General features: G+C 44.3%; 1 protein-coding gene across 1 annotated transcript in view; it reads right to left on the bottom strand.

The window, feature by feature from the left end:
- Positions 1–2,132: 2,132 nt before the first annotated feature.
- LOC136675938 (MAGUK p55 subfamily member 7-like) overlaps positions 2,133–12,678 on the bottom strand; it is a 54,806-nt gene continuing 44,260 nt past the window's right edge. Inside the window, exons 15-18 of the mRNA XM_066652756.1 lie at positions 9,796–9,889; positions 5,832–5,940; positions 4,066–4,209; positions 2,133–2,320 (exon numbers count right to left, since the gene is read on the bottom strand). Of these exons, the coding sequence (XP_066508853.1) occupies positions 2,141–2,320; positions 4,066–4,209; positions 5,832–5,940; positions 9,796–9,889 (527 nt within the window). The 3' untranslated portion in view covers positions 2,133–2,140. The remainder of the gene's footprint in view (positions 2,321–4,065; positions 4,210–5,831; positions 5,941–9,795; positions 9,890–12,678) is intronic.

The following is a 12,678-nucleotide window of genomic DNA, read 5'->3' as shown; positions in this document are numbered from 1 at the left end:
CTTCACTATTAAATATCAGGAATGTGTTTGAGCCTCTCCTCCACTGTACCGCCCAGGCAGCTGGCCAAAGTGACCCAAGAAAGTCTCCTGTCACTCTTTAATTCTGTTTGAATATATTGAGTGCTGGAGAGAAAATACTCCTCTTCCTCTTCTGGCTTGTGAAGGACCTGCTAGCTTCCAAAAAATCTTCCTTTCCATCATTTCACCCGTTCCAGATCAAAAATAAAGCTTCTGTGGAAAGGTAGCATGGGAACCACTGGCCCTTTTGGCTTCCTCTAATGATAAAAAAAGGTGATATAACACGAGGTTCTTTGTGCGGGAGAACTTTGAGAGCTTCTGACGGATGGATTGATGTCCCCAGACTTCGGCTCGAAACACCGAGTCCGTGTTCCTCAGGAAAACTAAGATGCGTTTAAATCATCGTAAGCCTCAGGGCTATGATCAACATCTGAAGCAAATGGGAACCTTGTTTACTCTCGAAATGGAAATGGAAACGTCTGCTGCTTGTACGCTGGAGCTACCTGGACGTGTTCCAGCGGCATCGTTCAGAGTTCATACTTCAAGTCCCAACCTAAGAGGACCGAACGTGGCCTTGCTCCACCCTACTTAATACAAATTGAGAACACATCATGTTATGGAGAGTCCATGTCTGCTAGCGATTAATGTCAGAACATGAGCCACAGCAGTACACAAAGAAAAAGAGAGTATAGGAGTTGTCCAGTATACACAACAACCTGGAAAATCCGTGCTAGTGCTGGAAGTGGTCTTCAGATCATCACATACTTGATTATAACATTACTACGTTTATTACTGTGTTATTTTTTTAATTATTATTTTTATTGATGTTTAAAAGGCAGAGACATCTACTTATTTACTTGAATCTCTAAACAACCTTACTTCCAGCCTTCCTCTTCAAGACAGAGGAGAAAATGAACCTACAACATTGCTTCAGATCTGAGAATATCCACAGTTGTTTGTGTCCTATGGGTCTCAAAGGATGTGGAACATTCAGGAAGCACTTACTGAGAAAAGGAAATAGACACAAAAGAAGCAAATCTGTAAATCAAGCAAAGATTTGGTTAGTGTTCTCAAAACAATGGAAACTTCTGAAACTGAGCTTTGGGAATGTGTCAAAATATATACGTCTGAACACAAACGTCTTGAAATGAACTAAAGCTGCATTAAAAAGCACGCTACTTAATCCAATTCAGAACGCATCTTGTTATGGAGAGTCTATGTCTGCTAGTGATTAATGTCAGAACATGAGCCACAGCAGCACACAAAGAAAAGGAGAGTAAAGGAGTTGTCCAGTTTACAGAACATTTCACATTGAAGAACTGGACGGAGACATGAAGCAATTAGGAACGTCTGCTTTCCAACACATGAACATATTCCCAACGCAACAGAAAAACAACAAGCACTGATTCAGGACACAGTATTAATCCAGAGTTTCTCATCCACTGGGCTGTGGACCACTGGAGGACTCTGAAGCACACAATGGTGGTCCTTGGGCTAATTCCCAGAGTGGAATTCATGAACAAATGAATGAATGGGTAGCACACTGGTGCTGTCACTGGAACAGCTCCAGGGCTCCATCCACTCTTTGGGTCTCTGTCCGTGAGGAGTTTGATGTGTTCTCCCTGTGTCTGCGTGGGTTTCCTCCAGGCACACTGTGTGTATGTGTGTGTAAGTGAGTGAATGGGTGATTTGTGACACTCTTCATGAGTGTGAGTGGGTGAGTGAATGGGAGAGTGTGTTATGGATGGACTGGTGCCCTGTCCAGGGTGTGCTCCTGTTTTTAAATGAATTAACTAATGAATTAAATGCTAATTTCTGGTATAAAAATGCTTGTATAAGTCTAATCTGTTGGGTGATGCATGTTGGGTACTGGGTTAGAGTTCAGACATGTTGAACTTTCCCAAAAACAAAAGCCCCAGTTCGACTGTGGGTCTTCATACCTTAGTTGGGCATCAAGGTGGTATTAATTTTTACTTAAACAAGGTACATTTATTTGAATAAAACCACTTTGTTTATAGTCTTGCAATCACAACATTCTTCTGTGACTCTGTTGTTGAAATCTGACAAAAAGCAAAGTTAGAAGAGTTTATCCAGTCAGTTCTTATGACAGTGTCCACATTTTTCAGGTCTGAGCCCATGTTTTCGGGATCCAGTTGGTTTCTTTTTCAAGCCTCGCCAGTTCTGCTCTGATTTCGGTGAAGGCCAGGGCCAAATCATCATTGATGATGATCTTCTCGAACAAGCAGCCGTATTTGTTCTCCATCGCCTGGGCTGTGTTAATCATGTCCTCGAAGTCTGCGTCCTGTAAAACGTGCAACAAATGAGTTTTACATCTGCAGTAAACACACTGACAGCACAAAACAAGCACAGACTTAGCTTAGCATAGCTACACAGCTCAGAGATGCCCAAACATTTTATCTCGGGAGGCTAATGCTACATTTGTTGTGAGGCAAGAAGCTAAATATCTGATGGTAAAAAATAGTAAGTATAAAGGCTGCTTCTGAGTGCGGCACGGTGGCACAGCAGGTAGTGTCGCAGTCACACATATCCAGGGACCTGAAGGTTGTGGGTTTGAGTCCTGCTCTGGGTGACTGTCTGTGAGGAGTTTGGTGTGTTCTCCCTGTATCTGCAGGGTTTTCCTCCGGGTGCTCCTACTGTCCAAATATTGTTATAAATAAATATAACTTGCTGTGTGTGTGTCCATCCTTCCAGTGTGAGTAGAACGACTGAACTCTATGGGACTGAAAGGATATGGAGCTGGAGAGAAACCTGCACTGTGAAAAGGAAATTGCCAAGAAAGAAGAAAATCAGAAAATGACGTGGCTATTTTGCTCAGAACAGTTGCAATGGTATGCATCTTGTGTTGCACTGTGTTGTATTGCTGTACAATGACTATTAATTAATTTTCATATTTCATCTCAAAATTAAAACAGAAATAACAGCCTTGACGTTGAATCATGTTTGTACGAGATGCAGAGTGCTCTGTAAAGTTGCAGAGGGCCGTAAAGATAGACCCGACCGTTAGATCATGACTGAAGCCATGTCCAAACAACCCTTGTTAAAGCACTGCACCAAGGTTAATATGGAATGAGGAGCAACAGTGTGGCACCTCAGAGCTTGGTCGAATGTGAAACTGTGTCCAGGTGTGTAGGGGATGACCTAAAGGGTTTTACAAGACCTCCGCGCTTTAGAGTGAGTTAGTGCACAGATGCTGGCTCATTTGGGTCAGCAACGAACTCTCCACCCTAATGCCCAGAGACCTCCACTACCCCCAGAAAACCCCACCGATCCTAGGCTCAGAGGAGAACTTGTTTCAGCGCTTCAGGAGCACACCTGCAGCCCACCCTGCAGCAGTTTTAAAGGGGACCTTTGCCATGAGGCCTGTAAAAGGTCGTGCCTCACGTGGCCACGATGCATGACCCTGTGTTAACTTGGGTGTGTTGAAGACTCATGTCTGACTACATCATGTAGTGAAAATGTGGTGTGTGTGTGTGTGTGCTGCACTCATTGTCCATCAGCTCTACTGAGCGTACAAGAGCACTTTGTAGTTCTACAATTACAGACTAGTCCATATGTTGCTCTGCAAACTTTGTTAGCTTCCTTTCATCCTTCTCTTCAATGCTCAGGACCACCGCAAAGCTGGTACGGTGGTGGTGGTGGTGGTGAGTAAGTGTGTCTTGTCCTGGTGCGAATGGATCAGACACAGCAGTTGCTGCTGGAGCCTTTAAAACCCTCAGTGTCACTGCTGGACTGAGAATAGTCCACAAACTAAAAATATCCAGCCGACAGTGTGCTGTGTCCATCGATGAAGGACACGAGACCATGACTCACACAGCAACTCATGCAGCAAAAGATGAGCTACTGTTGAGCTATTTCTGTGGCTTGTTTTACAGCATGGGATTAATATGGGGTAATACAGGGGTTATTTCTGTGGCTGGTTGTGGAGTAACCCCCTTCAGTTCAGAAGTAAAGTTTAACTTGTCGTCATGTAGTGTATCCTTAATAAAGAGTTCAAATCCTAACCCAACCTGAGTAAAGTGACCTTACTGAAAACATCCTCAAAGGCGTTGGCTCCCGGTGACTGGACAGGACTTTAGCTCTTCTCCGACTGAGCCTCAGCTGTTCAATTGCTGGAGGCTTCACAAACACCACATACGGTTTGAATTCTGCTGTGTACAGAGTCTTAATAACCTTAGTCAGGGAAAGAGAGAGAGAGAGAGAGAGAGAGAGAGAGAGATAACAGTTTGGTTAGTATGTTAAGGCAAATTTGCTAAGTCAGTCGTCAGAGCATTACAGGGACATCCTTTGGGCAGACGAGCATTTCGCTTGTTTCCATTCAGTCGGCGCTGACTTTGCCGTCTGCCATCAACTCTGTGTAAAACCACAATTTCATTTCATCCTATTTCCAGATCCAGAAAGTACAAGAAATTCTCTCCGTGCATTAGGAGCATGGAACACTTGACCAAAGCACTTCGGGATTCTGCCCGAGGCTCGATGGCCCATTTCAGACACATGCCTCTATAGCTTATACTTTAATGCAGTAAGGATGGTTTATGAAAGTCGTCCACATTCATAGATGATGACCACAGGAAATGTTCCAGTAGGTCTGGAGTTTACATAGACATTTTACACATAACTGTACTCAGATCAGCTTATTGCCCATTTGTTCAGCTCCACTATGTATGTATGGGTGCACAACCTGTATTGTTCTATAGTTACAGACTGTAGACCAATTATTCAGCCTGTTTTTCCATGGTCAAGACCCCCACAGGACCACATTTGGGTGGTGGATCATTCTCAGCGCCGCAGTGACACTTACGTGGTGTGTGTTGGGTTGGTACGAGCGGATCGGACCAGCACAAACTGCAGCAACAGATGAGCCACTCTCTCTGACTTTACATCTACAAGGTGGACCAACGGGGTAGGAGTGTCTAACAGAGTGGACAGTGAGTGGACACAGGGTTTAAGGGTTTAAACTTCAGCAGCACTGCTGTGTCTGATCCACACGTACCAGCACAACACACACTAACACACCACCCCCACATCAGTGTCACTGCTGCGCTGAGAATGATCCACCACTCAAATCATACCTGTTCTGTGGGGGGTATTTTGTATTCTGTGCTGGGTGAAAGGAAGCAGACAAAAGTGTGCAGAGCAACACAGTGACGTCTGTAACTAGAGGACGGTAGAAATTTCCACACCGCAAAATTAGGCACCTATATGGACAATGAGTGTCATGCCTTTTTTGTGTTACAGGGAACTAATATCAAGTCTTTTTAAGAATTTTTTTTTTCTCGCCAACTATGAAACACGTCTGAGACACAACTTTCTTACAACAGCGATACTGATGAATACATTTGTTAATATAGTGAGAATGTTTCTATAAATGTTACAAGCTGATGAAAAATAATCGGACCGCAGGAACCGTACCAACTGGAGTGGAGCTGACAGAAGCCTCTCGTCCAGGATGACATAATTCCTGCCCTTGGGTTTGAGCTCCAAAGTCAACAAATATGACATGTAATATAGCCTTCCATCTCCTCTCTCTCTCTCTCTCTCTCTCTCTCTCTCTCTCTCTCTCTCTCTCTCTCTCTCTCTCTCGCTCCCCCCCCGCTCTCTGCCTTGTAGAGTTGGAGGTCTCGTAACTGATCACTGTGTTTGAATCACACTGGCCATAATAACCTGTAATACAACTTATGAAATAATAGGGCGCCTAATAGGGCATTTCTCTCAGATCCTTCCACATGGGCTGCTGACACACTACCACATGTCTTTAACTGAATGCTGCCACACACAGAGGGAACACCACTCACGTGCGGCTCCACGTCCAGCAGGCACACCTTGCTCTCCGCTAGGACCCTGCGCACCGAATCCACGCTGGTGCCGTAGTAGTTTCCCTCATGTTCTCCGTACTCTAGAAACCTATTGATGGAAAGATGAAGAAAATGAGTCGCGCTTGTTCCCTCAGAGAGTAAGGAATAGACTTCACTTACAGTGGGATGCAAAAGTTTGGACAGCCTTTTAATATGGACCCACCAGCCACAAGATTAAAACCACTGAGTAGTGACTTGTATAACATTGAGTATCTCATTGGGGGATGTATTAAGCCACAAATGAACAGTCAGTTCTTGAGGCTGATGTTGAAAGCAGGAAAGCTGGGTGAGAATTGTCACGTTATGGAGACCCTTACATGGGCATTTCGTTTGTTAGAGCATTGGGGCGACACACTGCCAAAAGGTAAAGGGAGGAATTCCATTTTTCATTCTACTACATTAAAAACCTATGGCTCTGTATTAACCAAGCTCTGTTTGTCACGCCTCTAAGTATCGCAGTCCAATCAGCGTTAGGGTATGTTCCATACAGCTTTTTCCAACATGCTTTTTTTGGGGCAATTTCAAGATGGTGGAAAATTCCCCCAAACTTCTCTCATAATCTCTCACGTTAAGGCTCTTTTTTTTCGAGCTGCAGAGCCTTCAGTTCATTCTCAGTGGGTTCTGGGAAGGTTCGTCCCAACGTACTTTCGTCACACCTTCTGGGACTCCCACCCCTGAAATAAAATATCTGAAGACCGAATAGTGAAAAGTGTATAGAATTTTATATGAGTAGTGATAAAGCTGGTCTCTCTTCAAAATATCTGTCAATGGCAATTTATTTGTTTATGACCACAGTTGATTGTTGCTGTAGAGGCCGAGGAACATTGTTAAAGAAGACTTTTATAATGAACTCCTGGATAAAACCCCACAACTGTACAGTGTGTAGAGTAAGAGAAAGCTTTATGACTGTATTAGTTACTGGTGGTGTTTCAACATGAGGTGACCACATAAATAAAACTCTTCATTGTTAGATGACACTGTCAAGTGAGATTCCTGATTAATTTTTACAGTGCAGTGTGCCAGTATAAGTGGCTAGCTCTTAATTTACCCACTGAACGAGCCGTCATCACAACTATTACCCCCCTGAGAGATTTGGCAAAAGCTGCCACTGGACACTTACACACACCCAGAAGTGACTGCTTGTTTGTTGCCTGATATTTTCCACCCCCAGTCTCTTGAAAGGGGTTTAAACCTTGTAGCTGATCTGTGTGTATATTATCATTGGTGTCCAAAGGAAAACATCTCCATGTTCGTTTGAACACAGCAGCTGTACTTCATATTGTGTGAAAATGTCATGATGAATGGACCTAAAGAGATGCTCGAAAATTTGATATATATTACAGTCATGTTTTTTTAAAGTTACATGAACAAATGTCAGATTAAGGAAACCTAATTTAACTGTCTCCTTTGATGTTACCGTTTCTGAGATATGAGGTTTACAAAAGACAGCGGCTACATGCTACACAATAAAAAGTCCATATACTGTAACTTTGGCCAAGTCTGAAATGAACACACAAACCACGGCTCCATCACAGTCAGTCATCATCAGCTGTGATTGACGGGTCTTTTTAAGCGACTGTGGAAGCAAGGGCCTGCAGCCAATTTGCCTGTGGTCAGCTCCCCTCACTCATCCCTGTGCAGCTCGTATATGTGGCACATGAGAGTGGTGAGCGCTTGGCCCGGTTCTTCATGTGCTCGTACGGCGAGAGGGGAAAACGGGACGGCGCCCAAACCCTGGTCCACCCGCCACATTTTACTCCTCTCATCTCCTGTTCTGGGTTAACATTAGAGATAATAACGTGCCGGGCTTCCACCGGAGGGAACAGCAGCAGTGTTTGGAGTGAGATGTAGCGTATTTCAGATCACCTTCCAGACATTTTGGCACTGCACGGCTTTATCTAATCTCCTATGTTACACTTTAAATTGGAGCCACCTGTTTGGTCAAACACTGAGGGACTGGTGCCAAGACTTCCATCCGGGGAAAATGGAGCACAACCTTTTTCCATAGGATTGTCACTTAGGCACAAGAAAACAAACTAAGCCATCCATGTATGCTCACTGTTTTGGGGTTTTAATCCAATTTGATTTGACACTAACGGACTGCATTGTATTAAATTTGATCACGGACATAGATCATGGGTTTATGGCAAGTGTGCGTTATAAAATCACCATAACAATTTTTTCCATAACATGGTAGATAAACAATATAGTTCCAAACATTTGTAAACACCCATTAGAGCCAATCCAGAGACTTTAAAGTGAACCCACTGTGGACACATTAAAGAGGACATGCACATGTCTTTAAGGTCACCTTATGTGCGAACAAGCACTGGCAAGAAGGGTTTAACAGAACACTGTGTTTCTTTGGTATTTTTGCTAATGGACTCCCCTACAGAGTGTAATTCACTTTACCAGCACTGTCCTAAATAGGAGAATGGGGTGGGGGGTGGGTTCCTACCCTCCTGTAAAAGTTACATAGTGCAGTTTCTGCAGTGCTGTACCTGGAGTAGCAACGACAGACGCTCTGTTCTCCCTAGTACAGGTCAATGAAAAATCGCACTGATTTTGAAGTTGTCATTTTACGGTAAAAATACTACATAGTGTTGCTTTAAGTTTCCCATTGTGGGTTATGAAGCTTCAGTCAACACCTCTGGCCTGAACTGAAGAGCTGTTTCTGCTGGAAACCAGGGCAGCTGGAGAAAACCCACACAAACACTGGGAGAACGCACAACACTCCTCGCAGGCAGTGACCCAGGGTGGGGACCGATTACCTGACACTACGTGTTGGCCACTGTGCTGTCCGGTGGATTCCAACATTTAGCATGAAACCTTCTCGGAAGAGGTCAAGTAGTAACTGCAGCAAAGGTTGATTTTAAATGACAGGTTGGATGAATGGGTGTTTAAAAAACATTGGCCCTATAGGCCTCCATTTTCACGTACACTAAGCAAGGGCTCAAACAGAGTGGATCTTCGCCTTGGCTCCGGTACCCATCTCCTGATCAGAGATGAATGTAATTCGGTGCAGTCATGCGAAAAGCAGCACCTCTCCCTCCCTCCCACTCAGCTCCATATCCTGGAAAAGTTTGGCTGTCTGCTTCACCAGAGCCCATGCCACCATTCCGCTCTCCGCATGTCCGACTAACAAGTCATTTTAAACCGCAGAAGACTCTTAAAATATCCCCTCCGTTCAATATAACGTGACACTGTTCGCCGACGCATGCTTTAGAGATTTCCATCTGCTTTAGAGCGAGAGTCGGGGAGAAGGGGAAAGTGGGTATTTCCTGTCAGTCTTTGGTTGTGAAACGGCTGCTTTTAAAACCGAAAAAGGATTAAATATGTGATGTAAATTCCAGGAGCATCTTTGAAGGCTGGAACAGAGTAGTCAGAAGGGTGCAGTGAGAAAAGGATGAGACGGAAAGAGACTAGGGAGTGAGAATTGTATTGAAACCAGGTCCATTTCTGTCTGATGTCATTTCAGGTGCTGAGCACAGAATTAATTCATTTATTGTCTGTACCTGCTTATCCAGTTCAGGGTCAACTCAGGAACACACCCAGGAGGGGGCGCCAGTCCTTTACAGGGCAACACACACTCTCACATTCACTCACACCTATGGACACTTTTGAGTCTATTCTCAGAGGTACAGGTGCTGAATCCCTCCACAGACCTCAGTTCCACTGCTCCACAGCTCAGTGCTGGGGGTGTTACACACCTCTATGTGACTAAGTGACTCTATGTGGCACTGGGCATAAGCAGCTCATATGCTCTGAGAGAGTCAGATGGAGCAGTGGCTATGATTTTTAATGGTCAGTAATAGAGTAAACTTCACAGTGGGTTTAAAATCAGTGTAAACAACACACAACTTATACCACACTTAGACCAAATGCCAGAATGGGTCTGGCCTACTTGCAGTTGAGGATATCTCTTTCAAAGTTGCGTCTGGAGACAAAGTAGTACTCCACTCCCTCTCTCTCCAGCCTTCTGTGCTCGCGGGAGGTGTCTGGAAAAGAGAGAAAATCTTTAGTGCTTAAGGTAATACTTCACCTGACAACAGCAGCATGAATCAGAGTGAATCACAGCTGACAGTTACTGGCTACACTTTAGTTTACATAATGTAAACAGGCCTCTGTTTCAGACAGGAATCCTCTTTTTTGCAACTGTACACAATTACATTTAATTCAGCTCATGACGGAACCCTGAAACTTTCTAAATACCGTTTAGAATGAGTCTATTTTACTGTCCTTGCAAACTACAGCAAGGTGCAAAAGAGTAAACCTTATTTTATCACTTTGTTAATAGTGCAAAATATTATTTGGAGTCTTTATCTACCTCTTGCAATAAGCTGCACCTATACCTGTACATGGTGGTGCAGCAGGTACACAACCCCAGGGACCTGGAGGTTGTGGGTTTGAGCCCTGCTCCTGGTGACTGTCTGTGAGGAGTGTGGTGTGTTCTCCCTGTGTCTGCATGGGTTTATTCTGGGAGCTCTGGTTTACTCCCATGGTCCAAAAACACACGTTGGTAGGTGGGTTGGCTGCGCAAAAGTGTCCATAGGTGAGTTAATGTGTGTCACCCCACAATGGACTGGCGCCCCTTCAGGGTGTGTTCCTGCCTTGCGCCCAGTGATTCTGGGTAGACTCCAGACCCACCGTGGCCCTGAACTGGATTAGCGGTTACAGGCAATCAGTGAATCTCCTCCTATACATCTTTTTTGTTTCTTTGTGCTGATGTATTTTACTGTTTCTGTCTATTGTTTTTATTTTTGTTTTCTTGTCAACTTACTTTAAAATTGTAATGACAAGAGTTAGGGCGGCACGGTGGTGCAGCAGGTTAGTGTCGCAGTCACACAGCTCCAGAGACCTGGAGGTTGTGGGTTCAATTCCCGCTCCGGGTGACTGTCTGTGAGGAGTTGGTGTGTTCTCCCCGTGTCTGCGTGGGTTTCCTCTGGGTGCTCCGGTTTCCTCCCACAGTCCAAAAACATACGTTGGTAGGTGGATTGGTGACTCAAAAGTGTCTGTATGTGTGTGTGTGTTGCCCTGTGAAGGACTGGCGCCCCCTCCAGGGTGTATTCCCGCCTTGTGCCCAATGATTCCAGGTAGGCTCTGGACCCACCGCGACCCTGAATTGGATAAGGGTTACAGATAATGAATGAATGAATGAATGATAAGAACTAGGGATTTTAGTATCTACAACACAAATATAGCATTTTAATTACAGCTGGAATATACCAGTGAACATCCACAAACTCTGTTATATAATACTGATTATAGTAAAATAGTGGCAAAGTTCCTTGTGTTAAATGGGATAATATTAGTTACAATAACTTATAATCCCTAATTCATTCATATTCATTAATCCATTCATTGTCTGTAACTGCTTATACAGTTTAGGTTCGCGGTGGATCCGGAGCCTACCCGGAATCACTGGGTGCAAGGCAGGAATACAACCTGGAGGGGGCGCCAGTCCATTGTGGGGTGACATACATTAACTCACACCTATGAACATTTTTGTGTAGCCAAGCCAATTACCAACGCGTGTTTTTGGACTGTAGGAGGAAACCGGAGCACCGGAGAACACAACAAACTCCTCACAGATGATCCCTAATTTCCATGCTGTATATAGTTGTACTGTACCGTTTAGGAAACAATGACTAAATTCAAATGTGTGAAATGGCAGGGGGCTACAGCAGGGTACACTTCAAATCACTTAATTCGTGGATACAGTGTAGTGCTCTGCACCGTAAATCCAAGATATTCTTTTTGAATTTTTGCTTTTTTTTTTCGTTAAACTTTCCGATACGTAGGACACTGAACCCGTGGATATGGAGGGCTGACTGTAGCCAAAGAAAAGACTATAGAACCCAGCCAGGAACGGTCCATATGTGAGTGAATCCCAAATGAGACCTTCTTAATCATAAAATGCTCTCGGATCTAAATGGGACATCCACATGAGCCTAAGCTCATGGAGCACAGCCCCAATGCCATGTGTTTTAATGTCAGAAGGATGAACTGGGGTGGTTCATAAAACCAGAACTAATCAGAAAGAGCAAGGGCCACAGTCTGTGGTAATGTGTGTGAGATTAGGCTGGGGTTAGGCAGCGAGAAGGCCTCAGTTTAACTGGTCTGAGTCACAGCGAAAGCACGCTCAGAGGTGGGTTTAACAAGGCTACAGGAGCTCAGCACACACACCCCAGCTCTAATTGTCCACACGTTTCACACGAGAGCCAAAACAAACTATAAACTTTTTACCACCCCTGCTTGGGTACAAAGGCAGGCCAAATGCTTTTCTTTGTGTGTGTGTGTGTGTGTGTGTGTCAGATAAAACACACCAGCGATTCCCTGACTGGAGCCAGCCAGCTGAGTGATAAGGCGAATAACATAGCAATCCATGGAAGCCTGAACCTAATAAATCTGCCATAAAGAGAAATTGCAAAAGCAATCATTGGATTCATCAACATGATGGACGACAGTCAACATCACACACTGTCTGTCTAAAGACTGGGGACACTTGATTGCTTTTCAGAATGGCTTTTCGGTACAAATGAGCATGCTTCCTTTGTCAGTTGGTAACTTATCATATTAAGGAGTAGGCGTTTGCATTCCAACTCATTTTGATAACTGAGAGTCCTTTTAAAGCAGTGGTTCTCAATGCTGGTCTTGGTGGGTTACTGCCCTGCACCTTTTAGAGATTCCTTTGCTCTCGACACACCTGACAGGTAAAGAGTTAATTAACAACCCCCTGCCTCTGAAGGTGGCAGCAACTGGAATTTTTTCTTAAAAACTGTTTTTT

Source organism: Hoplias malabaricus, chromosome X1 (genome assembly GCF_029633855.1).
Source record: "Hoplias malabaricus isolate fHopMal1 chromosome X1, fHopMal1.hap1, whole genome shotgun sequence".
NCBI classification, from domain to species: domain Eukaryota; kingdom Metazoa; phylum Chordata; class Actinopteri; order Characiformes; family Erythrinidae; genus Hoplias; species Hoplias malabaricus.
Note: the sequence above shows the minus strand (reverse complement) of the source record. Positions and strands in the feature narration are given on the sequence as shown.